This window comes from Prionailurus bengalensis, chromosome A2 (genome assembly GCF_016509475.1).
Source record: "Prionailurus bengalensis isolate Pbe53 chromosome A2, Fcat_Pben_1.1_paternal_pri, whole genome shotgun sequence".
Lineage (NCBI taxonomy): Eukaryota > Metazoa > Chordata > Mammalia > Carnivora > Felidae > Prionailurus > Prionailurus bengalensis.
In genome coordinates, this window is record NC_057348.1 from 1,560,087 (window position 1) to 1,582,861 (window position 22,775).

General features: G+C 53.9%; 1 protein-coding gene across 1 annotated transcript in view; it reads left to right on the plus strand.

Moving 5' to 3' along the window:
* Positions 1-3,986: 3,986 nt before the first annotated feature.
* TMPRSS9 (transmembrane serine protease 9) overlaps positions 3,987-22,775 on the plus strand; it is a 30,354-nt gene continuing 11,565 nt past the window's right edge. The window contains exons 1-10 of the mRNA XM_043586063.1: positions 3,987-5,018; positions 8,589-8,716; positions 11,794-11,861; positions 11,971-12,146; positions 13,051-13,092; positions 14,191-14,304; positions 16,522-16,693; positions 19,094-19,368; positions 21,552-21,688; positions 22,408-22,711. Of these exons, the coding sequence (XP_043441998.1) occupies positions 4,877-5,018; positions 8,589-8,716; positions 11,794-11,861; positions 11,971-12,146; positions 13,051-13,092; positions 14,191-14,304; positions 16,522-16,693; positions 19,094-19,368; positions 21,552-21,688; positions 22,408-22,711 (1,558 nt within the window). The 5' untranslated portion in view covers positions 3,987-4,876. The remainder of the gene's footprint in view (positions 5,019-8,588; positions 8,717-11,793; positions 11,862-11,970; positions 12,147-13,050; positions 13,093-14,190; positions 14,305-16,521; positions 16,694-19,093; positions 19,369-21,551; positions 21,689-22,407; positions 22,712-22,775) is intronic.

The window sequence follows — 22,775 nt, forward strand, 5'->3', positions numbered from 1 at the left end:
TAGGGAATATAGGTCCATTAAGTAAACTTGTCTAGTGTTAAATTTTGGTATTACATACATAAGAGTTTACAATTTTTCTCTCTTCCATTTTGTGCCTTTTGCGGTTTACAAGAGACCACCTAAAACATCTAGCTGACTTTTAAAACAACCTAACCTCACCAATTCTTTTACATTTAAGTGCATTTGTATGTTTTCTTTTTCTCTTTCTCTGCCTTCTTCCCTTTCTCTTGCATTCACATCTTTCGTCACTCTACTATTTGGAAGCTATCCATTTCAGTTCTGTTATCAAAATTGCTCTTAAAATTTTTCCATGCATGTTTCACTTGACAAGGTCTGAAATTAATCACTAATCTCTTTTTTTCTCTGAACCTTAGAGTCTTTCAACTGCACTCATGCTTCCATCTTGTAGCTGGTTCAGCCTTGGTATCTGTGCACCCCAAGTTGGTCAGTATTATCGTTTTATAGACACAGTGCTTTTCCGATGCTTCCCCATGTTAACCAGTATCTGGGTTCATGGTGCTTCTGCATTTCACCTCTTTGTTCCAAATCCAACTTTAGTTTTCTTCATTCCATCCTTCAGTAGTGTTTTTCAGTGCTGGTGTGTTAGTGCTGAGCTTCACAGTCTTCCTGCAATTGTCTGCATTTGAGTCTCCCTTTTTTTTTAATTTTTTTTAAATTTTTTTAATGTTTATTTATTTTTGAGACAGAGAGAGACAGAGCATGAACGGGGGAGGGTCAGAGAGAGGGAGACACAGAATCTGAAACAGGCTCCAGGCTCTGAGGTGTCAGCACAGAGCCTGACGCGAGGCTCGAACTCACGGACCGCGAGATCATGACCTGAGCCAAAGTCGGCCGCTTAACCGACTGAGCCACCCAGGCGCCCCTTGAGTCTCCTTCTTGACCATGTGGGTTTAGGTATATGATTGTTCATGGACACCTATTTCCACCTAGCACTTTGAACATGTTATTCTCTCACCTCGGTTTCTTTTCTGTTGAGAAATCTGCTGCTCTTAACCAGCATTCCTTTGTAGGTGGCATATCTCTACTTTCTAGTTACTCCTAGAACCTTCTCTTTGTTTTTATTCTGTGGATTTACTCTGAGCATCTGTTTTATCTGTCATGCTTGGCATTGTGCCTTTCAAGTCTGAGGATTCAGATCTTCCAGCAGTTCTGGAAAGTTCCCAGCTCATTTCTCTTCTAAGATGGCCTCTCCCATTTGTCTAATCTCTCCTTCTCAAACACCAGTGAAATATGCACCCTGCTTATCCCCATGCACACTTCAGATCACCCCTCCTCATATCTGTGGTAGGCAGAATTCTAAAAGGTTCCTAAGATTTCTGTCCCCCAGCACGAATGCCCTGTATAACCCCTTCCCCCCGAGTGTGAACCTGCTGAATACAATGTCATGGCCACTGCCTTAAGTCACATTCGATGAACAAGGTGTCAGGATGTGGCTCCCATCGTTGCCTTACATTCTGTAAGACTCCACCGTCGTAGGGCGCGTGGGTGGCTCAGTCAGTTAAGTGTCCAATTCTTGGTTTCGGCTCAGGTCATGATCTGACAGTTCATGAGTTTGAGGCCCACATCAGGTTCTGCGCTGACAGCATGGAGACTGCTTCGAATCCTCCCTATCCGTCTCTCTCTGCCCCTCCCCTGCTTGCTTTTTCTCTCTCTCTCTCAAAATAAATAAATACACTTAAGAAAAAAAAAAAAAAGACCCCATCCTAGAACGCTGCAGTGAATTTCTCTCTCTGGCCTTGACAACGTGGCTACTGTGTTGTCAGGGGCCTGTGAGCTAACAGCAGCCCCAGGCCAACAGCCAGCAGGCCCCACAACTGCCAGGGAACAAATTCTGGCATATCGGGAGCTCAGAAGTGGATCCTTCCCCAGCTGAGCCTCCGGATGAGAATGCAGCCCAGCTAACAACACCTGACTCACAGCCTCTTGAGACCCAGAGCAGAGGACCCAGCTGAAAGCTGCCGGGATCCCAGCCACAGAAACCGCAAGAGAATAACTATGCGTTGTTCTAAGCCGCTATGTCGGCGGAAATGTGCTGAGCAGCTGCGACAACTGACACACCTTCTCTGCATTGGCCCTTCCTTTCCCACTCAGCTACGGGGCTTTACGCATTTTGTCCTGTGTGGAAATCTGTTCCTTCCGTGGGCACTTACTGAACTCATGCTTGCTTATCCCTCAGAACTCAGATAACACACCCCTCCCCCAGGGAAGCCCTTCCTGACGCCACCCCCCCTCCCCACCCACCCCCCGGCCCCATCTAGATCAAAGCTCCTTTTCACACGGACTCAAAGCCCCATGGACACATCTTCATTTTCAAGCCTTAATTGTAGCTGTAATTTTAATTTATTTTGGGCCCTGCTACTCTGATTTAAGCTCTCTGAGCTCAGAGAATCCCATCTGCCTCATTTCAGGGCTGGGGACTCAGCACAGAGCACCCAGGCCTGGCCCGTCACAAATATCAGACAGACAGAAAGCTGAATGAATAGTGCTTCTATATTCGATGCTAAACAGCATCGGGCCCCTTCTGTGTCCTAATGACAGTGATGACAAGACAATTCGGAGAACACAGGAATCCTTAGAAAACCCACAGGCTTGGGGGGGTAGCAGGGGCAGCTGGGGCTGAATGAATATAGTGTGTGTGTTTGGTTGGGGGGGGGCGGTGCGCGTCAATGAGCTCATACACTAAACTTGAGCTTCCAGCCCTAATCACAGAGGTGAATCTTGGTGTCTTTGTCCCTAAAACATTTCATCAAGTGATTCTTAGAGATCCCCTGGCTCCTCAGAAGGCAATTCGGCTCAAGTGTGAGAATAAAGGGGTAAGTGTTACACAGCCTCACTCCCCGCCACCCCCGCACATCTCCCCTTTCTCCTCAGCTCCAGATGGCGGCGGGGAGGCATGGAGTGGCCATTCCCGGCAGGGACACACTCCCTTGAGGATGGAGTATTCTGGCTGGGCCCCAGCATAGGGTTCCCGCCTTAACAATAAACATCCAGCACAGCCAGATAGATCTGAATTTCAAGCGAACGACAAATACTTTTTTTTTTTTTTTTTTTTAGCGTAAGTAGGTCCCAAATGTTGCACAAGGTGCATTAGGGGCTGTGTCAATCGGGGTTCTCCAAAGAAACACAGCCAACGTGAAGGCTGGCGAGCCCGCGATCCGCAGGGCGGACTGGAGACCCAGGGCAGAGCTGATGCTGCAGCTCGAGTCCCCCAGGCCGCCGGGAGGCGGCATTCCTCGCCTCCGAAGGCCTTCAACTGATTGCATGTGGCCCACCCGCGAGAGGGAGGGTCACCTGCTCTACTCAACATCTACTCACTGCAAAGGTAGTTACGTCTAACCATTACCTCCACGGCAACTTCTAGCATAATGTCTGACCCGTCCACTGGGCGCCACAACCCGGCCAAGAGGACACGTAAAATTAGCCAGGCCAGCGACACACTCGTGCTGCGAAAGCAGGATCTGCTCATCTGAAATCCAAGCGCATCTGGGCGCCCGGTGTTTTCCCTGACACCCAGGCCTGCCGTTGGTGCCCACAGACCCCCCAGAGCAGCCCTGTGTCCGCCCGGCGCAGAGAGGGAGCGGCTGCAGGCACGAGGAGGACCAAAGGCCCCCGGAGGGAAAGGCCGACCTACCGCCCGCACTCGGCCTACCTGACAGGAGGAAGCAGGAGGCCGGCGCGGCCAGGCTGCAGCTACTCTCCTCGCCCCTTCCCGGGAGGAGACCGAAGAGACGCAGAAGCTACTCCTCTCGGAGACAGCCTCGCAAGAAAGCCTCGCGCGGCCTCAGCGGGGTTTCTCGCGAGACTACGATCGAGGCCGCGCCGAGGGGGACTTCCGCTGGGTCTCTTGCGAGACCGCGATCAACGGGTGGCCTCGCGTGACCTCGGTTGGGTCTCTCGCGGGATTACGACCAAGCGGTGACTTCGCAGGGCCTGCCTGGTGTCGGGTCTCTCGCGAGACCGGGATGAAGGGGCGGGCTGGACGCGTGACCATAGGAGCGCATGGCTGCCTCTGGCTCTCTCGGAGCTGAGGCCCTAACGAGGATACGTACCCGGCGTACTGTCAGCCGAGGGCGCGTCGAGGCCTGTCCCTCCGCCAGGGATGCTGGCGGCTGCGGACGCTCTCGTAGACCCCAGGGCCACGAAGGACGACGCCGACGCGGGCGCCCGACCTGGCGCTCGGCTAGGCTCCAGTTGGTTCGCTCTGCGTCCGCGTGTTCTGTGCCGCTAGGCGGAGCGGTGGCCTGGAGACTTACCCATTCTAGTCCCAGAGCCTGGAATGTGTCGCCTCACGTGGCAGAGGGGTCCTTGTCAAGGCCCCTGAGGCGGGGGTGACTCGGGGGGCCCCGGGGGCCCGGCGTCGTGAGGAAGGCAGAGAGCCGGGCGGACCCCGCGCTGCTGACCGTGAGGATGAGGAGGGCCCCGCGGGCCCAGGATGCGGCGCCTCTGGAAGCTGGAAAAGTGGGGAGACGGGTCTCCCTGGGGCTCCGGGGGGAACCGGCCCTGCCCAGGCCTGGATGTTAGGACTTCTGAGGCCAGAACTGCTTAGTAATAAATCTGGGTTCCTCGGCGACACTAGGTTTGCCGTGATTTGTTAAACGGCGACCAGGAAGTCACGCATCCGTCTTGGCAGTGGACCCCAGGGACCCGGGGGAGCCCGCATGCACAGGCCCAGCCAGCAATCACGCTGTGCCGCCTTTTATGGCTTTAAGACAGGCACCTAGGGCACTGTTGGAGGCTGCCACATCTGCACAAGTAAAACCGTTGCTTAGGGGAAGAGACGCATCCTCCAGCCCTGACCCTGTTTTTTCGCCCTTTCTTGCTGGCATCCAGGTCGCCTTCCCAGTGTGTAGGAGCCATGGAGCCCACCGCTGGTGACTTACAGCTTGTGCCTGGGACAGCAAAGGAAGTCCCAGCTCCCTACACCTCGTGCTGCCGCATGGCCCTCTGCGTTGTTGTGGCCACCAGCATCATCATGGTCACCCTGGGAGTCCTCATGGGTAAGTGGCTGTGGGCTTGCATGGGTTCACACACCGGGCAGCTTGCACAAAGATGCTTAGAAGTGGCTCGGTCGTATCCACATTGTGATCCCGGAACCAAAGGGTTGAGCCTGCAAGTGTGGAATTGAAGACAGGTCAGGAGCCTGAGGGCCTGGGGTGGCGGTCTGGGGTGGGTGGTGCGTGGGAGGGGGCCAGGCACTGCATAATCACGTTTCCCACTGACCAGGTTTTCCAAGGAAGTTTTCGCTGTGGGGTGAAAATGCAAACAGCGAAATGAACTCTTGTAAATTTTAAGAAATTTAAAAAGTACCGAAAAGTATACAGTGTAAGGAATGAACAGTGGTTTATGTTCCTACAATCCAAAGTGGGCCCCATTTCCTATTTTCTTTCAGTAGATAGTCATATTATTTAGAGTTAACCATACAAAATTATGGTCTCTGTACAATGTGGGGCTGCAGTTGTGAAAAATAAACAGAGGAAGCTCTTTTTATATTTCAGTAGAATGATCTAGAGACGCCTACGTTTGGAAAAGTAGAGAGAGGTGCCGAATAGTAAGAAAGAACGTGTTTGCCTATGTGCGTAAATTGTTTTCTGGAAGGGAGTTTCAGAGCCTAACTGACCGGTTACCTCTGGGGAGGACACAGGAGGGAGATTTGTCACCAGATGCCCTTTGGTGGCTTTCGATTTTGAACCATGTGGATTCATTACGCCCGTTCACAGTGTTGTCTTTTTGCAAAGTATGAAACCACTCACCGCAGCTGACCACAGCCTGCACTAGTTTTCCATGTGCCACCTTTGTGGCAGCAGCGACCATGAGTGGTTCACAGTCCACAGGTTTCCACACACAGACGCGTTTCCACGGATAACGCCTAGTGCTGTTTTGGGAGAATCTGTTATGTGTCAGCAGGGTCTGCAGACCCTGTGGGAGCTTGCCTTTTCCTTCCACCATTTGTCCTGGATTCTCCCTAATGTTCGTATGGAGAGTTTAGACGGACATTCCCTGTGAGACCATGAGCTGTTTTCATCTGTCACCACCACAGACAGCGCTCAGTCCGGTGTTGCCTGCCTCAGTGCTACTGGGGCTGGTGGCCCTGAGCCCTGGGGGCTTCTTAGGGTTAAATCTGTTAACATTAGGGGTGCCTGGGTGGCCCAGTCGGTTAAGTGTCCTTCTCCTGATCTCAGCTCAAGTCGTGACCTCAGGGTCCTGAGTTCAAGCCCCACGTTGGGCTCCATGCTGGGCAGAAGCCTACTTAACCCCAACAGACAGACAAAATTATTTAGAATTATGTAACATTTAAAAGTCAGTTCCTTTTCCCCACCAGCGATGTTTCATGGGCAGCTCACGGATACTGCACTGGACGGTGTGGATCTAGGACATTCTGTCATCACAGGAATTTCCGCTGGGCAGCGCTGCTCTGGAACAGGCTTATTCTGAGATGATAAGCTTCCTACAGTTTTATTTGGAGATGTGAAGGTCACCTTTTCATGAAAAAACATAACGATACAAAGGGGCAGTTTGAGGGAAAATGTTGCCATGTGGCAAAACTGTAAGCTGGCAATGCTATGTGGGTTTCCTTGATTCTTATATATAGTACAGATATGTTTATTATGCACTTTGTGCATATATTTGGAACATCTGGAATATATCTAGTGTGGAATATAGCCTGGCGTGTCTGACAGAGGCCCCCTAGTGGTTGTGGGAGTCAAATGCAGGAAAATTTGTGCCATGTGAGTGTGCGCGTATGTGTAGGCGTGTGTGAGTGCCGTGTGTACATGTGTGTGGTTGTATAGGTGTGAGCACATCAGTGTCCTCACACTGGGGAGAGGCAGGGGGTGGGGTTTCACACCTGCATTCCAGAAGCACATACATTTTGGGGAACGGCATAAATACAATCCCCATCAGGACCTCTGAAACTAAGGAAGGCTTTAAGAAGTTTTAGAATGTTTTCTTTAATTAAAATTCAAATGTGTCCCCTTCCCAGACAGCTCAAAGTGTTAGTTGGTAATGTTAGCCTTCAGGGAAGCTGGGGGTCGGGCCCCTGGGACCTCTGTACTATTTCTGCAGCTTCCTGTGTGTCTATCATTATTTCCGAGGGAAAACAGAAAGGCTTAGCTGGCGTATAGAGTGTAGGCAACGTGGCCCACACTGAAGAATGCTCATTTCTCTTTATTTTTAGTTTCTCGAATGAGAAAAACGGTTGTTTTAGGAATTGGCTTACGATATATATATCCTGTGGTATTCATAAATATCGAAATATTTTTCTAGGTGAACATTCACTCACAATAAATAGAATTGGTACTCAGCTGTCACGGTTTATGTGGCTGCTACCTTCATGTTTTTATATTGCAGTTATGAGCATTTTTCACTGGTGTGTTATTTCGATCCATTCGTGGCAGAAACCCACGTTTTCACGTTTTAGGTGGCTGCTGTTGTGTCCTTTTAAAATTTTGTGATGATTGTTACTCTTTGCTATTGTGTACTTTTTTTTTTATATTTAAGATTTTATTTTTAAGTCATCTCTACCCGTGGGGCTCGAACTCAGAACCCCGAGATCAGGAGTTGTGTGCTGTACCCACTGAGCCAGCCAGGCGCCCCTGCCACGTACTTTTTAAAATCGAAGTAGGGGCGCCTGGGTGGCTCAGTCGGTTAAGCGGCCGACTTCGGCTCAGGTCATGATCTCGCGGTTCACGAATTTGAGCCCCACGTCGGGCTCTGTGCTGACAGCTCGGAGCCTGGAGCCTGCTTTGGATTCTGCGTCTCCCTCTCTCTGCCCCTCCCTCACTCACGCTCTCACGGTCTCTCTCTCAAAAATAAATAAACATTAAAAAAATTTTTTTAAATGGATAATTAAATAAAAGCAAAGTGGATTTTAGGGGCTACTGGTGGGTATACAGCGTAGTGGCGGGACAGCCTTGTGGGTTGTGCTGTGCTCACCGTGAGCGTGGCTGCCATCGGCCACCCCGACGTCACTGGCTGGACTCCTGGCACCGTGCCACCCTGTCCTCTGCACCCCTCTGCCCTCCCCCGCCCGCCCCTCTGGTACCCATTGGTTTGTTCTCTGTATTGATGGGTCCGATTCTCTGTTATTAAGTGCTTTTGACGCCGTGTTTCCAACAGTCGCAAACCCCTGTTTTTTCAGAGGGTGGCATCATGGGGCTGTGGGCTGAGGGTCCTGGTGCCTCCCGGCTGTGGTCACGCCCCCGTGGCATTTGTTGGGAATTGCTCCTCCTGAGGCCATTTCTTGGTGAGGCCAGCTTCAGGCCCTGAGCCAGGTACACCTGGTGAGCCAGGGGTGAGCAGGAGCTAACCGTGTCCTCAGGAGACCTGGGGACGGCCGGTGCCTTCAGGCGGCTGCCTGTAGAGTCCGTCACCAGACCGAGACCTGTGTGAGAGACGAAGTGGGGCACTGTTGGTGACCACTCAGCCCCCCCCCCCCCGCCCTGGCAGTCGGCCCACCACCTGTTTGTCAGGGTGATGGCCCCTGGGTGGCTGGGGGCCTTTGAGGCTGACTTAACTGCACCCTGACCCCGAACTTGGGCTCTCTCACGGGGCCCTGGTCTTGTCCGCAGCCTCCCTCTCTACACAGGGTGTCGACGTGGAGCACACGGCAGAGCTGCAAGGGGTCCGCTACGCCCACAGCTTGCAGCACGAGGCCTCGGACTACTACCGCACCCTGACGCCCGCTCTGGAATGGCTGGTGAGGGCGGCCGGGGGTGGCGAGCAGAGCACAGCGGGGGAGAAGCCCAGGCAGGCTCTGGGGCAGGAAAGAGGGCGTGTGGGGCGGAGAGGTTGAGGCCATTGTGGCCAGCGCTGGTGGCCCCTGGAATACGGGGCAGTGCGGTATCAGTGGGGACTGACCCCTGCTGGCTCGTAGGCACTTTTGAAAGGTTAAAAGTTGCATTCCAGGGGCGCCTGGGTGGCTCAGTCGGTTAGGCGTCCGACGTCAGCTCAGGCGTCCGACGTCAGATCAGGTCATGATCTCCCACTTCACGGGTTCGAGCCCCACGTCGGGCTCTGTGCCGACGTCTCAGAGCCTGGAGCCTGCTTCGGATTCTGTGTCTCCCTCTCTCTCTGCCCCTCCCCCACTCATGCTCTGCTCCCCTCTCTCTCTCTCAAAAATAAAAATAAACCTTGAAAAAAAAAAAAGTTGTATTCCAGTGGAGAGACCAGAGCCTCACACACAACTGGTGGGAACCTGAAAGAGGGCAGCCACTGTGGAAACAGGCAGGCAGTTGGTCAGAAGGGTAAACATAATTTCCATGTGATCTAGCGATTCTGTTCATAGGTGTCCACCCAAGAGAGATGAAAGTTCATGTCCTCACAGAAAACCTGCACACCCAGTGCTCATGGCGGCATGACTCACAAAAGCCAAAAAGTGGAAACACCCAAATGCCCATTGATGGGTAAATGGATAATCACAAGGAGGCCTGTGTGCACACGGGCACGTTACTCGGCCGGGAGCAGGAGCAAGGCACCCACATCTGCTGCCCTGAGGACGGACCCTGAACACATGACGCTCAGGGAGGGACCCAGACACGAGAGGCCACACGGGGTGTGAGTCCGCGTGTGTGAAATGTCCAGAACAGGCTCATCCACAGACGGGAAGGGGGCTCATGGGGGCTGCGGAGAGGTGGGGCGTGAGTGCTAGGGGAGATGGGGTTGCTTTGGGACTGATGGAATATTCAAAAATTGGTTGTGGTGATGGCTGCACAACTCTGTGAATGCACTAAAACCCATCCAGTTGTCCACTTTTAAAGGGTAAGTTTAGGTAGGTGAATTATACCTCAATTAAAGAAAATGTTTTAAATTTCATCGTAAGAGAGCAGAAGGGTCACTAAGTAAGAATTCACGTTTTGAGACGAGCAATCTGCCTGTGGCCTGGAGGCTGTATGATAAGACATGGGAAAGCAGGGGGGCGGTTACAAGGCACCACCATCCAGACCAGGGATCAGCACACTTTTCCTCTAACCGAGACAGGCAAGATCTTTGGCTTTTTGGGGCCCAGACACTCTCTGGCCCAGCTACTCAACTTGGCCTGAGGCAGCTCAAGAGGTGCCACAGGGGACAGGTGAATTAATGGATGTGGCTGTGTGCCGATAAAGCTTTGTTGATGGACACCGAAATAAGCATTTCGTATAATCTTCACGTACCATGAGATATTTTTCTTTTGACTTTCTCCAACCATTTAAAACTGTAAGAACTATTTTTAGTTTGTGTACTGTATAAAAACAGGTAACGACTTGAATTTGGCCCATGGGTGTCAGCTTGCTGATTTAAGCCCCATGCCCTAAAGCTCTGTCCAGAAGTACAACACGAAGCTTCGTGCATAATTTAAAATTATCTAGCCACTGTGTTAAGGAAAAGGAAACAGGTAGGCTTAATTTTAATATATTTTACTTAACCCACGGTATCCAGAATATTATCATTTGATGTCATCGGCATAGATAAAGTGGGTATTAATGAGACTTTTCACCTCTTTTTGTGTTGAGTCTTCAAAACCCGGGTGTGTTTTACACTCACACCTCAATGCATTTGCTAAATTGTCACCAGGAATACTTAATCCGTGTGTAGATTCCATAAATGTACATGCGTAAGTTGCCCCAAGTATTCTTAAGAGTTTTCTGGTAACTGTGCAGAGTATCTGTTTTTAAATCTAAGTGTGAATTAACTAAAATGTAAAAACCAGTCCCCCTGTGGCACCAGCCGTGCCATGTGTCAAATGCTCCGTCATCACGTGTGACCCGTGGCTGCCACATGGGGCAGGGCAGGTAAAGAACATTTCCCAGATTCGTGTGCTGTTCTGTGGGCCAGTGCAGGTCTGAATGTGGGTGAGGGGGACATAGGCTCGGAGAGTGGACAGAAGAGAAGCAGGTCAGAGGGAGTTTTAGGCGGGAGGCCTGTGTATCATGTGCTTTGGCGTGGTGAGCGTCAGGTTTAGCAGCCAAGCCGGGACACTGACTGTGAACAGGGATGCTGTTAGTGACTCCACTGAGAGCAGGTGAACGGAGACATCTGGCAGGCCTAGGTATAGGTCACATAATGTGCCGGGGGGACTCTCCGGACCCCCAACCTTGGTGCTGCTGGGGACAGCAACTGGAGTAACACCTATCCTGGTGCCCGGGATGAGGGCCCTTCAGTGCTAAACTGGAGACTGTGGATAGTGGTCACTCGAACAGCACACGAAGGATAAGCAAGTTCCTAACGGCGTCTGCTTGCACAAAGCAGAGTTTATTTTAATGTAAAAATTCATGTCAAATGTAATTAACCATTTTTAAAGTAAACACTTCAGGGGTGTTTAGTATATTCACAAAATTGTGCAGCCATCACCTCTGTCTAGTTCCGGGATGTTCCCCCAACCCCAAAAGCAACCCCATCCCCATTAGCTGTCACTCCCCAGCCTCCTGCACCCATGAAGCCCTTTCTTGTCTGTGGATGTGCCTGTTCTGGACGTTTCACACGCGGCAACCACACTCTCGTGTCTGGTTCCCGCTCTGAGCGTTGTGTGTCCAGGGTCTGTCCCACAGGCAGCTTGTGTCCGTGCCTCGCTCCCGTCCGGGTGGATGGGCCACATTCTATCCATCCATCTGCCGATGGGGCAGTACTTTCATCCAAATAACTGCCAAGTCTCCCTGTCCCGCACACGGCTCTGTGACTGCCGGGTGCACTGAGTGTAAGAGGAGGCGCGTTTCCGTGCCCTCTCCAACTCCGCGGGTCCCTGCGGGACAGCCGCCCAGCCTGTGGCCTTAGCGCGTGCTGCTGTGGTTTCTGTTGCAGTTTGTGAGCAGCTTTCGGGAGACCGAGTTGGAGGCCAGCTGTGTGGGCTGCACCGTGCTAAGTTACAGGTGGGTCAGGGCCTCCTTTCAGGCGAAGGAACCCCGGTGGACACCCAAGAGGTTCCAGAAGATTCCAGCAGGAGCCCTCCCTCCCCAAAGGCTTCTCTCCTCCCTGCAGGGATGGGAATTCCAGCGTCTTCGTGCATTTCCGGCTGCACTTCCTGCTGCAAGCCTCGCAGTCACTGAGTCTGGGCCTGGAGGAGGAGCTGTTGCGGCAGGGACTCCGAGCGAGGCTGCAGGGGCACGGTATCCCCCTGGCTGCCCACGGCACCATTGTGTCCGCCCAGCTCACAGGCAAGTAGGCTATAGACCCTGAAAGACACCAGGGGGAGGCTGTGGGGGAGGTGGCAGCTGAACGTTGCATTAAACTTTAGGTTTTCAACAGCCGCTCCCTCCCTTGAAAAGAGAACACAGGCACGTTGCTTTACCCTCACTAGTAGAGACCAGGTGACAGCAACCTGCAAATGGCCGCAGTGTAAATATTTTCATCCCTGCAGCCCTTTGGGTCTCGGTCGAGGTCACTCGACTCTGCTATCGTCACGTGAGAGTTAAAGACAATACATAAATGGGCACTGTTGTGTATTGATAAAACTTTAACGCATAATCAAATGGTAGGCCGCATTTGGCCTGCAGCCATTGTTTGCCAGTCCCGGTATAGAAATAAGAGTAAATGCTGTGCTCGAAGATCTGATGGTGCCGATTCCGTATCATGAACCGAAAACTTCACGCAAGATCGGATGGTGCAGATTCCGTATCATGAACCGAAACTTCACATAAAATCTGATGATGCAGTTCATCGTGATTTGAGAACCAGACATGAGTTCGTTCAGTCTGTTGCCAGGTTAAAGACTGCTTGCCTTGACCTTGTCCTACCGGACATTTATGCCCTTTGCCCACCAATGCTGACATGCTGGTTGAGTCTTCGTAACCTCGGCGTCAGTGTGACTGGAACTCTCCTCGGTCTTGTGCCTGCACAGTCTACTGTGGTGGCCACTAGGCCTGTGTGGCCCTTGAGTGTTTGTCATGCAGCCAGTGAGACCAAGCAACAGAATGATTCGTTGGGTTTCATCTTAACTGATTTAAGTTAGAATTTAAGTGGCTCCCATGGTAGACCGTGCAGCTGCCTTGCAATCCGATGTTTTCAAAAAACTACAGAACTCACTGGATGAGCTTACGTGTCTTGTCCATTTCACTGCAGGAAGCCAGAAAGCGCCATGGACAGAAAGAGATTTAAAATCAGGTATGTCTTCCCCTCTCCCGCGGAGCTCCCTGCCCTCTGCAGTTTCCAGAGAGTCACCTGGAGAGGTTCCCCAAGACTTCAGACACAGAGGGCTCCCTCCAATGCAGTGAAGGCTAGTTCTGCACACCAGCCTCCTCTGGGGGCCAGGAGGCATGGGCTTACAGTCCTGTGTGGGCAAGAGATGGAAAGATGAGACGCTGAAGCACACGTGGCCAAATATGAGTAAGAGAAAACATTACTGGTGGGTTTTTTTTGGAAAAGTGGTAGGGATCTGCTGTTAAAAGACAAAACACAAACAGTTTGGAAAAAAAGAAAAAAGAATTGAGTACCACGTGGAGTCCTCAAGTAGGGGCAATCCTGGCCCCAAGGGATGCTGGGTGGTATCCAGGGACATCTGGTAGTAAGGAGCGGGGCTCCTGGCCTGGAGGGGGTGGGGCCAGGAGTGCTGTTCAGCCCCCACAGTGCCCAGGATGCCCTCGCAGAGAACGGTTGGGCCCCACATGTGTGCCGAACACTTAAAATGGTTAACATAGTAAACTTCACGTTATGTATGTTTTACTACAACTTGAAAAGTTCGATTTATTTTTTTTAATACTTTTGTTAATGTTTTATTTATTTTTGAGAGAGAAAAAGACAAAGTGTGAGCAGGGGAGGGGCAAAGAAAGAGAGAGACACAGAATCAGAAGCAGGCTCCAGGCTGAGCTGTCAGTGCAGAGCCCGACCTGGGGCTTAAACCCACGAACCGTGAGATCATGACCTGAGCCAAAGTCTAATGCTTAACCGACTGAGCCCCCCGGGTGCCCTGAAAAGTTCAGTTTCACCTGTGTCTTACTTGAAAATACGTGGGCGCTCCAAAGTGTGGAAGCACACATGGTCTGCCTGTACTTCTGTTACATTGTCCTGGCCTGTGTGCCGACGGACATTCTCGTGTTGTGCCTCCGTACTGGTTCTGAGAAAATTGCTTCAGAAACATTTAGGGCCAAGGAAGCAAAAAAGAGATGTTTTCCATGCCCTGAAGGCTCCGAGTAGCGAGCGGAATCTTGCTGCAGCCGGGAGATACAGAGTGGGGTCAGGAACTCGGTTCTTCTCTGCCCACAGGTCACTGCCCAGGGAACACCTTTTCCTGCCGCAACGGCCAGTGTGTGACCAAAGTGAACCCGGAGTGTGACGACAGAGTGGACTGCCCCGACGGATCTGATGAGGCCCACTGTGGTCAGTCCCCTGTCTGGCTGGTATCTGGGCCACGTCCCCTCTCCAGGGTCAGCTGCTGGCTCTGCTGTCTGGCCCGCTGCACACATTATACACGCCACCTGGGCTTGGCATCGCTGGAGCTGGGCAGAGGAAGGGAGGGGACGCCTGTGAGATGGGCCCCTGCCGAAGCGTGATAAGCCTCGAGTGCCAGGAACTGGCGCTCTGTCCTATATGCAGTGGGATTCGAGCAAGGGAATGTCACGGTGGAAGTGCCGTAAGAGGAGCCAACGTTTTCTAGCGATGTTAGCCCATGCAATAGGGTAAGAGCAGCAGTTGAAGTGTGGAAAGGAAGAGGCAAAACCATAATGCACAGTGGATGTGATCAACTATATAAATGAATCAATAAATTGACTAGCCCGGGATTAGAAAATGAGAAGGTTTGACACGGAGGGGAGAGTACGAGAAACATAAACACATACAAAAGCTATTCCTTTGCTTTATGCAACTAACAACGGGTTAGAAGATAAAATGCAAAAAATCCCGCATGTGATCAGTAGCAACAAAAAATGAGCATGTCAAGCCTGTAGAGTTCTATAAAATTATAAAACCTCACTGGACATAAAAGTGGACCAAATAAGCTGAAACATGGCATCCCGTGAAAAGATGGATGTATAAGAACTTTGAAACTTGCAAAGTCTACGGTGGAGGAAACATTGGTAGTGTGTGGCACCTGGACCTGGTTGATCTGTGGAGGCCAATTGAAATTGGCGGCTGTGACCCCCCCACCTCGGGGTCCGTGACTCACCAAAAGTGACTCGCAGAACTCAGAAAGGTGTCCTCCTATGCAAGGTTACAGCTTCTCCCAGTGAAAAGGTCACGAAAGGAAGAGGTGCCCCGGGCACAGAGTGGGCGAGACCGGCGGTGGGCAGGCTCCCCACTGCCCGGTGCGGTCACGGGACGGTGCTGGACTGAAAGTTGCAGCAGCGGCACGTGAACACATACAAAGTGTTTCCAGCCAGGGAAACTCGCTGAGGCCTGGTGTCCCGGGTCACACAGGCAGGTAGCACCGGCACAGCTCACTTTAGGTGTGAGAGTCCCAGGGCTGCCGAAACAAGGTGGCCTGGACAACAGGGACGGTCCCTGTCACAATCTGGAGGCTGGAAGCCGAGGTCAAGGTAGCAGGAGGTTTGGTTTCTTCTGAGCTGGTGATGGAGAATCTGTTTCATGGTTCTCTCCTGGCTTCTGGGGCTTGATGGATGTCTAGCATTTCTTGGCTTATGGAAGTGTCACCAGATCTCTGCCATCACGTCCACATGGCATTCTCCCTGTGTGCGTGCCTTTGTCCAAATTTCCCCTTTTTAAGGAGACACCAGTCATTGGATTCAGGGCCGTCACTAATGACTTCATCTTAATTTGGTCATCTCTGAAGACCCTATTTCCAAATAAATCACACAAGTACTGGGGGTTAAAACTTCATCTTTTTGGGGGACACAGCTCAGCCCAAAACACTGAGTTTCCAGCCCCTCAAGAGGTCAAGGTGATATCACGTGGCCCAAAGTCACCATGAACTTTCTGGGTGACCCAAGTCCCCAGGCAGGTCAAGGTCAAGCTGCTCTCAAGCAACAGTCCAAGAGTTTAGAGGTTTCCTCCCAAGAGGTGGCCAAGGGCAACAGTACTTTCTCTGAGATGTGCAGTGTTTGGACAGCTCGTCTCAGTTGACTGTTTGCTGCATGACAACATGAGCTGAAGTGGAGACGCAGGGGGAGGGGGCTGTGTGGGGAAGAAAAGAAAGTGACCTCTGGGCAGCTAGAGACATGAGGAAGCAAGGGGTCGACCCTTTGCTTTATGAGTCGGCACACCCACGAATCAAGTCGAAAGTGTGGAGTTCCCACCTGGATCTCGCCCTCGGCCATGAGCTCCGTGACAGGTGTAATGTGGAGAAGCGAAGGTTGCTTGAAGGCCACCTGTGCCTGAGGCAGAGAAAGGGTCCCGGCAGAGACATTCTCTGCCACTGCCTGGTGCATGCAGCCTTGGGTGTTTGACCTGTTGGGCAGCTGGAGGTGGGGCACGCGAGGGCTAGGGGGACCCCAAAGGAGTCGGCAATGCCAAGTGCAAGGGACCTAGAGCACGTCTTTGAACGCGAGGGTGGCAGGGATGAGCGATTCTGCACAGACGTGGTGGGAGCATAGTCACGGCCCTGCCTTCTGAGGGCCCTGGTTGGTGACCTCTGTCTTGCAGACTGTGGTCTACAGCCCGGCTGGAAGACAGCCGGCCGGATCGTGGGTGGCGTGGAAGCATCCCCGGGAGAGTTCCCGTGGCAAGTCAGCCTTCGAGAAAACAAGGAACACTTCTGTGGGGCTGCTGTCATCGGGGCCAGGTGGCTGGTGTCCGCGGCCCACTGCTTCAACGGGTGAGCCCTGCACCCTTGGTCCTGCCTTCTGTCCCACTCCCGGAGCACCACCTTTCCTGGGGTCCTTAGAGTCCCATGGAGCTGTCTTGTCCCTCCCCTCCCTTCTTTTTTTTTTCTGTTGTTGAATCTGAATGTGTTCTTATTTTTTAAGTGGTGGTAAAATATACACTACATAAATTTACCACCTTAACCATCACAGTTCAGTAGCATTGCTGTTCACACTGCTGTGCAGCTGCCCCCACCACTCATCTCCAGAACTTTCCATGTCCCCAAGCTGACACTCTGTCCCCATGAAGCACTGACTCCCTGTCCCTGCCCCTCCCCTGGCTCCCACCATCTGCTCTCTGTCTCTGTGGACGGGACTCCTCTGGGGACCCCCTGTGAGTGGGGTCATGCAGGACGTGTCCTTCTGTGTCTGGCTTCTGTCACTGTGTATGGTATCCTCTGGGTCCGTCCACGTGGTGGCAGGTGGCAGGACGTCCTTCCTTCCTGAGGCTGGATGATACCCCAACGTGTGGATGGACCACATTGTGTTTGTCCTTCATCCATGGAGGGACACTCGAGTGCTTTCATCAGCTCTTGGTGGTTGTGAACTGGGACCTGTTTCCAGTGCCTCTGAGTATAGACACGCGAGTGGGATTGCTGGGTCACCTGGTAATTCTGTGTTTAAACTTTTTGAGGAACCACCGTATGGTTATCCCTGGGGGCCGCACCATTTTCCATCCCCGCCAGCCACGCAGAAGGCTCCGGTGTCTCCACGTGCTCCCCAACACTTGTTGTCATCTGCCGTTTTGATCTGAGCCACCGTGGCGGCTGTCCCGTGCTGCCTGACTGTGCTTGTGGCCCACTTGTATGTCTTTAGAGAAATGTGTTTGAACTCTTTGCCTGTTGTTGAACCAGGTCGTTGCTTGTTGTTGAGGATGGTCAGAATCTTTAACAAACCAGAGTGGCCAGGCAGAATGGAGCTGGTCAAAAGTGGGAGAAGGTTCTAGAAGCCTCTGTGCCAGGCATTGCTGTTTGGTTGCTGCAGTCTTTGGAGACCTGAGGGAGAGGGCAGGGCAGTCTGGACAGACCGTTCAGTACTTTACAGCCCTTGGCTTGCCGCCGGGCCCCGCGTGCAGCCTGCTGTCTGCCTCAGCTGCCAGCCTGGGGACGGATGCCAGAACCAGTCACAGCTCAGGACAGTAGGTGGCAATTTTTCCATTCAGTTTTGTTCTTCCATATTTTATTACAGCAGTAGTTAAGCAGATAGAAAAGACGAAAAAACGGCACGGCAGACATTTGTGTGCTCTTACCCGATTTTAGCACGCGTTGGCATTTTCCCGTATTAGCCATCGCTCCTGCTGTGTCTTTACCTACACACACGCGGCTCTGCGTCTTTTCGTGCCAAACCATTTGATATTCTCCCCTCTGACCGTGATGCGTCCCCCTGACTCTGCTGCACATGTCTGTACAAACAAGGAACACTGTCGCCCGCACCCACAGTATCGTGACCCACTGCCACATGCTGGCATCCGGTGCCCTGTCCACATCCGATCTCCCCGCTTGTCCCAAGGGTCCATTAGAGCTGCCTTTGTGTTTTCTTTCTTATTCTGGTAACATGGTAAAACTTCCTTCTGGTAAAACTTATTTAAGGCTCTGTAAGAGTTTTGATCTTGAGCTTAGCAGAATGATTCCTCAAAGGTATGGAGGGGTGGGGGGGGAGGGAGGGCTTTGGGAGACAGAACCGGGCCTTGTCCCCTGCTTCTGCTGGGAAGCGTGGTGTTCCGTCCGTTGACCCTGTACGGGGCCCACGAGGAACATCCACTACAAGGCCAGGAGTAGGGTGAGGAGAATGAGGCACTTTTGGTGACTGGGGGGGGGGGGGGGCGGCAAAGTGTCAGGTGTTGCCCAGAACAGTCATTATGACAAGTGATATTTTCATGTCATGTTGCAAAAAAATAAAAACGCAAAAAACAAAATCCACGATGAACAGAATGTCCAGTTGGGAAATTCAGACCAGATCTGACCGGCCGGGGCTCTGGGAAGGCTGGGCGGTGAGTGGGGCTGGGGCAGCCGGATCCTGTGTTTATGTAAAATGTCGCACTTTGTTTGTCGTGGGTTCGGCATTCATTTGGACGTTCTGCGGAATGGTGCGAAGACACGGTTTATCCCAAGGCCTGTGGGCTTTGGCCCCCACCCCAACACTCTGCACCCAGATCTGTCTTTGTTTCAAATGCTGAAAATTGGCGTGGAATGGGTTCGTGTGCATCCATTTCCATTTTCGACAAAGTCGCGTGATGACTGAGTTTCGGGGCGCACCCTAATCACGCCCGCTCCCGGGGCGGGTGCCTCCCTCGCCGCCCCTGCTGCCCGTCTGTGCTGGGTGGGCCCTGGAGCTGTGGCTTCTGTGCCCCGCAGATTCCAAGACCCGGCGGAGTGGGTGGCCTACGCAGGCACGACCCACCTCAGTGGCGCAGAGGCCAGCACGGTGCGGGTGCGCGTGGCCCGCATCACCCCGCACCCCCTGTACAACCCGGACACGGCCGACTTCGACGTGGCGGTGCTGGAGCTGGACGGCCCGCTGGCCTTCGGCAGGCACGTCCAGCCCGTGTGCCTGCCTGCCGCCACGCACGTCTTCCCGCCGCGGAGGAAGTGCCTCATCTCCGGCTGGGGCTACCTCAAGGAGGACTTCCGTAAGTCGCTGCGCCCCTGCCTCCTCCCGCGGCCGGGGGTCCTGGCGCTCCGTGCCTGCGGCGCCTGCTGCCCCAGGGGGTACTCTGGGCAGTTCTGTGCCGTTTGCGAAGGTGCCCTGCTGTTTCAGCTCAGGCCAGGAGCCGGCGTCCTTTCTGTGGCGTATTCGCTGCCACGGTTTGTGCGTTTTTGCGCTCTTGGTGGGTGATGGCTAAAAGGGCCCCTGGTGCAGAGTGGCGGCTGGCGTCTCCAGGCGCAGACAGGCCGGGGTGTCTAGTAAGCTGCTTTCCGCGGTGGGTTCCAGAGGTAAACTCAGCGAAGTGCGCGTGCTCAGAGGCACACACACCGTAAGTTACGAACCTTGAGAGCAGAGGCTCCTAGGAACCTGCCCTCTGCCCCCCACAAGCCACGCTACAGAAGCGATGAGTCAGGGTTTGTGGCGACTTTACAGAACAGAACTGTCCCGGAGGAGGGGTGAGAATCCACTGTAATCTGACCGAAGGTGCTGGAAGGAAACCCACAGGATGTTGCAGGGAAAAGGATTTGGGGTGGGGATGGCTTCAGGGAAGGACCGTGAAAGTGACGCCTCAGCTCTGACCCAGCGGATGAGATAAAGTATTCGGACGGGGGGTTGTCCTGCAGCGAGAAGTCCCATCATTGCAGGAAGTCCTATTGGATGACACTAGTCTAGAACATTCTAGAGCAAACTGTCCGGGCTGGCTCAGTGGCTGTGCATGGAAGTGGGGGGTGCCCTAGGGCCCCTCAAGTTGAGGGGCAGCTTTGCCCTGTCGAAAGGGCCTGGGCGTCCACCGCAGCTGACTTCAGGTGCAGGGCCCATGGCCTGTGATTTGGGGTTTTCTCAGGTCTGTGCCTGCCTGATACGAAAGAAAAGAAAAATGTCGTATGATTTTTACACCTTCTGAAAAGGAAAGGTATTTTCCACACGGACCTAATTAGGAGGGAATATAAAGATAATTAAGCCCAGGCCACAAACATTTCGTTTCAGCCTCCCTCGTTCACCGACCACAGGTCTGAGGGCGGGGCAGGGAGCAGAGCAGTGAGCCTCGCCACGTGGGGCTCCCAGGCCAGACCGGCAGTATCCAAGAGCGCTTCCCTTGGGGGGTGGGGGCTGTGCTTTATGTTTGTGTCACCCGCTATAGGAGCCAGCAGCCCCCTGCAAGCTGGCCGTGGCCGTGTGCCTGGGAAACCGAGTTTTTACGTTTTATTGCGTCTTACGCATTTAGATCTACATTTTTTTAAAAATTTTTTTTTTCAACGTTTATTTATTTTTGGGACAGAGAGAGACAGAGCATGAACGGGGGAGGGGCAGAGAGAGAGGGAGACACAGACTCAGAAACAGGCTCCAGGCTCCGAGCCATCAGCCCAGAGCCTGACGCGGGGCTCGAACTCACGGACCGCGAGATCGTGACCTGGCCGAAGTCGGACGCTTAACCGACTGCGCCACCCAGGCGCCCCTAGATCTACATTTAAATAGCCACACGTAGCCAGTGGCTGCCAGACTGGACAGCACAGCCCTGGAAGGAAGTAGGTGGCGAGGACGACAGGTGGCGATGAGTGCATTGGAGACTAAGGCTGGGTGGAGATGGGGGCTGCAAGCTTTAGTAGGGTGGTCGGGAGGGGCTTCTTGAGAATGGGGGTGAGGGTGGAGGGCAGGCAGATTGTGTAGCGACAGACAGCGCTCTAGGCAGCTGGGACAGCATGCACAAAGGCTCTGGGGTCGGTGGTCCAGACTTGGACTTGTAATTTGAGCCGGGATGGGGGGAGGGCATCACCCTGCAGGATCTGGGGGGAGGGCAACATAATCTGTAGCAAAGAAGGCATGGCTGCAGGCCGAGAAAAGGTTTCCGCAGAGTAGGACAAGAATGATAGCAGAAGCAGGTGCGGGGAGGCTCAGGGCAGAGCAGGTTTTAGGAGGGAGGTGAGGAAGGAGCCCAGTCCCGGGCGTTCACTCTGATGCCTCTTCGCCGCCTGGGCCATGGAGGTTGCTGGCGGGCAGTCGTGGAGTGTGTGCTCTGCCGGTTTCCGAGCTGGCTGCTGCCGCGGATTCCCTTCCCGCTGGGGAAGCCGAGGGCCAGAGCAGAGACGGCCTGCAGCCTCCGGCCTCGGGGTGGCTGCCCGGGGCCCCGAAGCGCTCAGCCTGCTGGTGTCTCTCTGTCCTGGGCAGTGGTCAAGCCAGAAACGCTGCAGAAAGCCACAGTGGAGCTGCTGGACCAGGGCCTGTGTGCCAGCCTGTACGGCCACTCGCTCACCGACAGGATGCTGTGTGCCGGCTACCTGGACGGGAAGGTGGATTCCTGCCAGGTGAGCCCCGCAGCCCCTGGGGCCCGGGGACAAGTCCCGAGGCCCCAGGCCCCGCCCCACCTGCCCGAGGCCCCCAGGTTTCCGCCCTGGAAGAGGGGGTGCTCACAGTTTCCAGTCTGCCACCAAGACCTCCCTGCTCGACCTCTGGCACGGCTCCGGATCTGCTTTCTCCTTTATGCCTTTGGTCTCATTTCTCAAGCCCACTGGCTGGGGGGAGGGGGGGAGACTGCTGCCTGCACTCGGTGCCACAGCAAAACCGGGGCCTGTGGAAAAGGTGGGGAAATGGTGGCAGAGGGCGTGTGCTTGGGAACGTGAGAGTCCAGGCGAGCCGGGAGTGGGAAGGGAAAGGGTGAGCAGACAGGATGTGTGAGGGCGGATCAGGCCCTTCACTGCCAGTGAGACACGGGGGCAGCCCCACTGGCCGCCTTAGCAAGTGGCAGCATCATCAGAGATCCCATGGACGAGGAGAGGAGGGGATGTTTATTTGGGCTGGGTTTTGAACTGCCAGAGGCTGAACCGAGCGAGGTCTTGGAGACCCCACGGCCCGGCTGTCCAGCTGTCCTGCTGTGTGTTTACGAAGAGCAGACGGAGGCTCGCCAGCCACCTTGGCTCCAGGAGCCCGTGGGGAGGGGGGACTCCTCTGACTCTGCGGCTCTGGGATCTGGACTGGCTGCGGCCAGGGCCCCCGACCCTCCCAAAGGCGTGCCTCTGTCTCCCAGGGCGACTCGGGAGGCCCCCTAGTCTGCGAGGAGCCCTCTGGCAGGTTCTTCCTGGCCGGCATCGTGAGCTGGGGAATAGGTTGTGCGGAAGCCCGACGCCCCGGCGTCTATGCCCGAGTGACCAGGCTGCGTGACTGGATCCTGGAGGCCATCACCACGGCAGGCCGGCCTCTGGCCCCCACGGCGGCTCCCGCCTCCACCACCGCCAGCACTGCCCGGCCCACCAGTCCTGAGAGCCCCACCAGGCCCACTCTGGGCCTCAGCGTCGGGCCTCCCGACTCAGTCACCGCCTCTAAGCCACAAGGTACTTTCTAGGGGCGCAGGCGCAGGTAAGGTAGACGTGCGCCCCTGCGGGACTGGGCGGATGG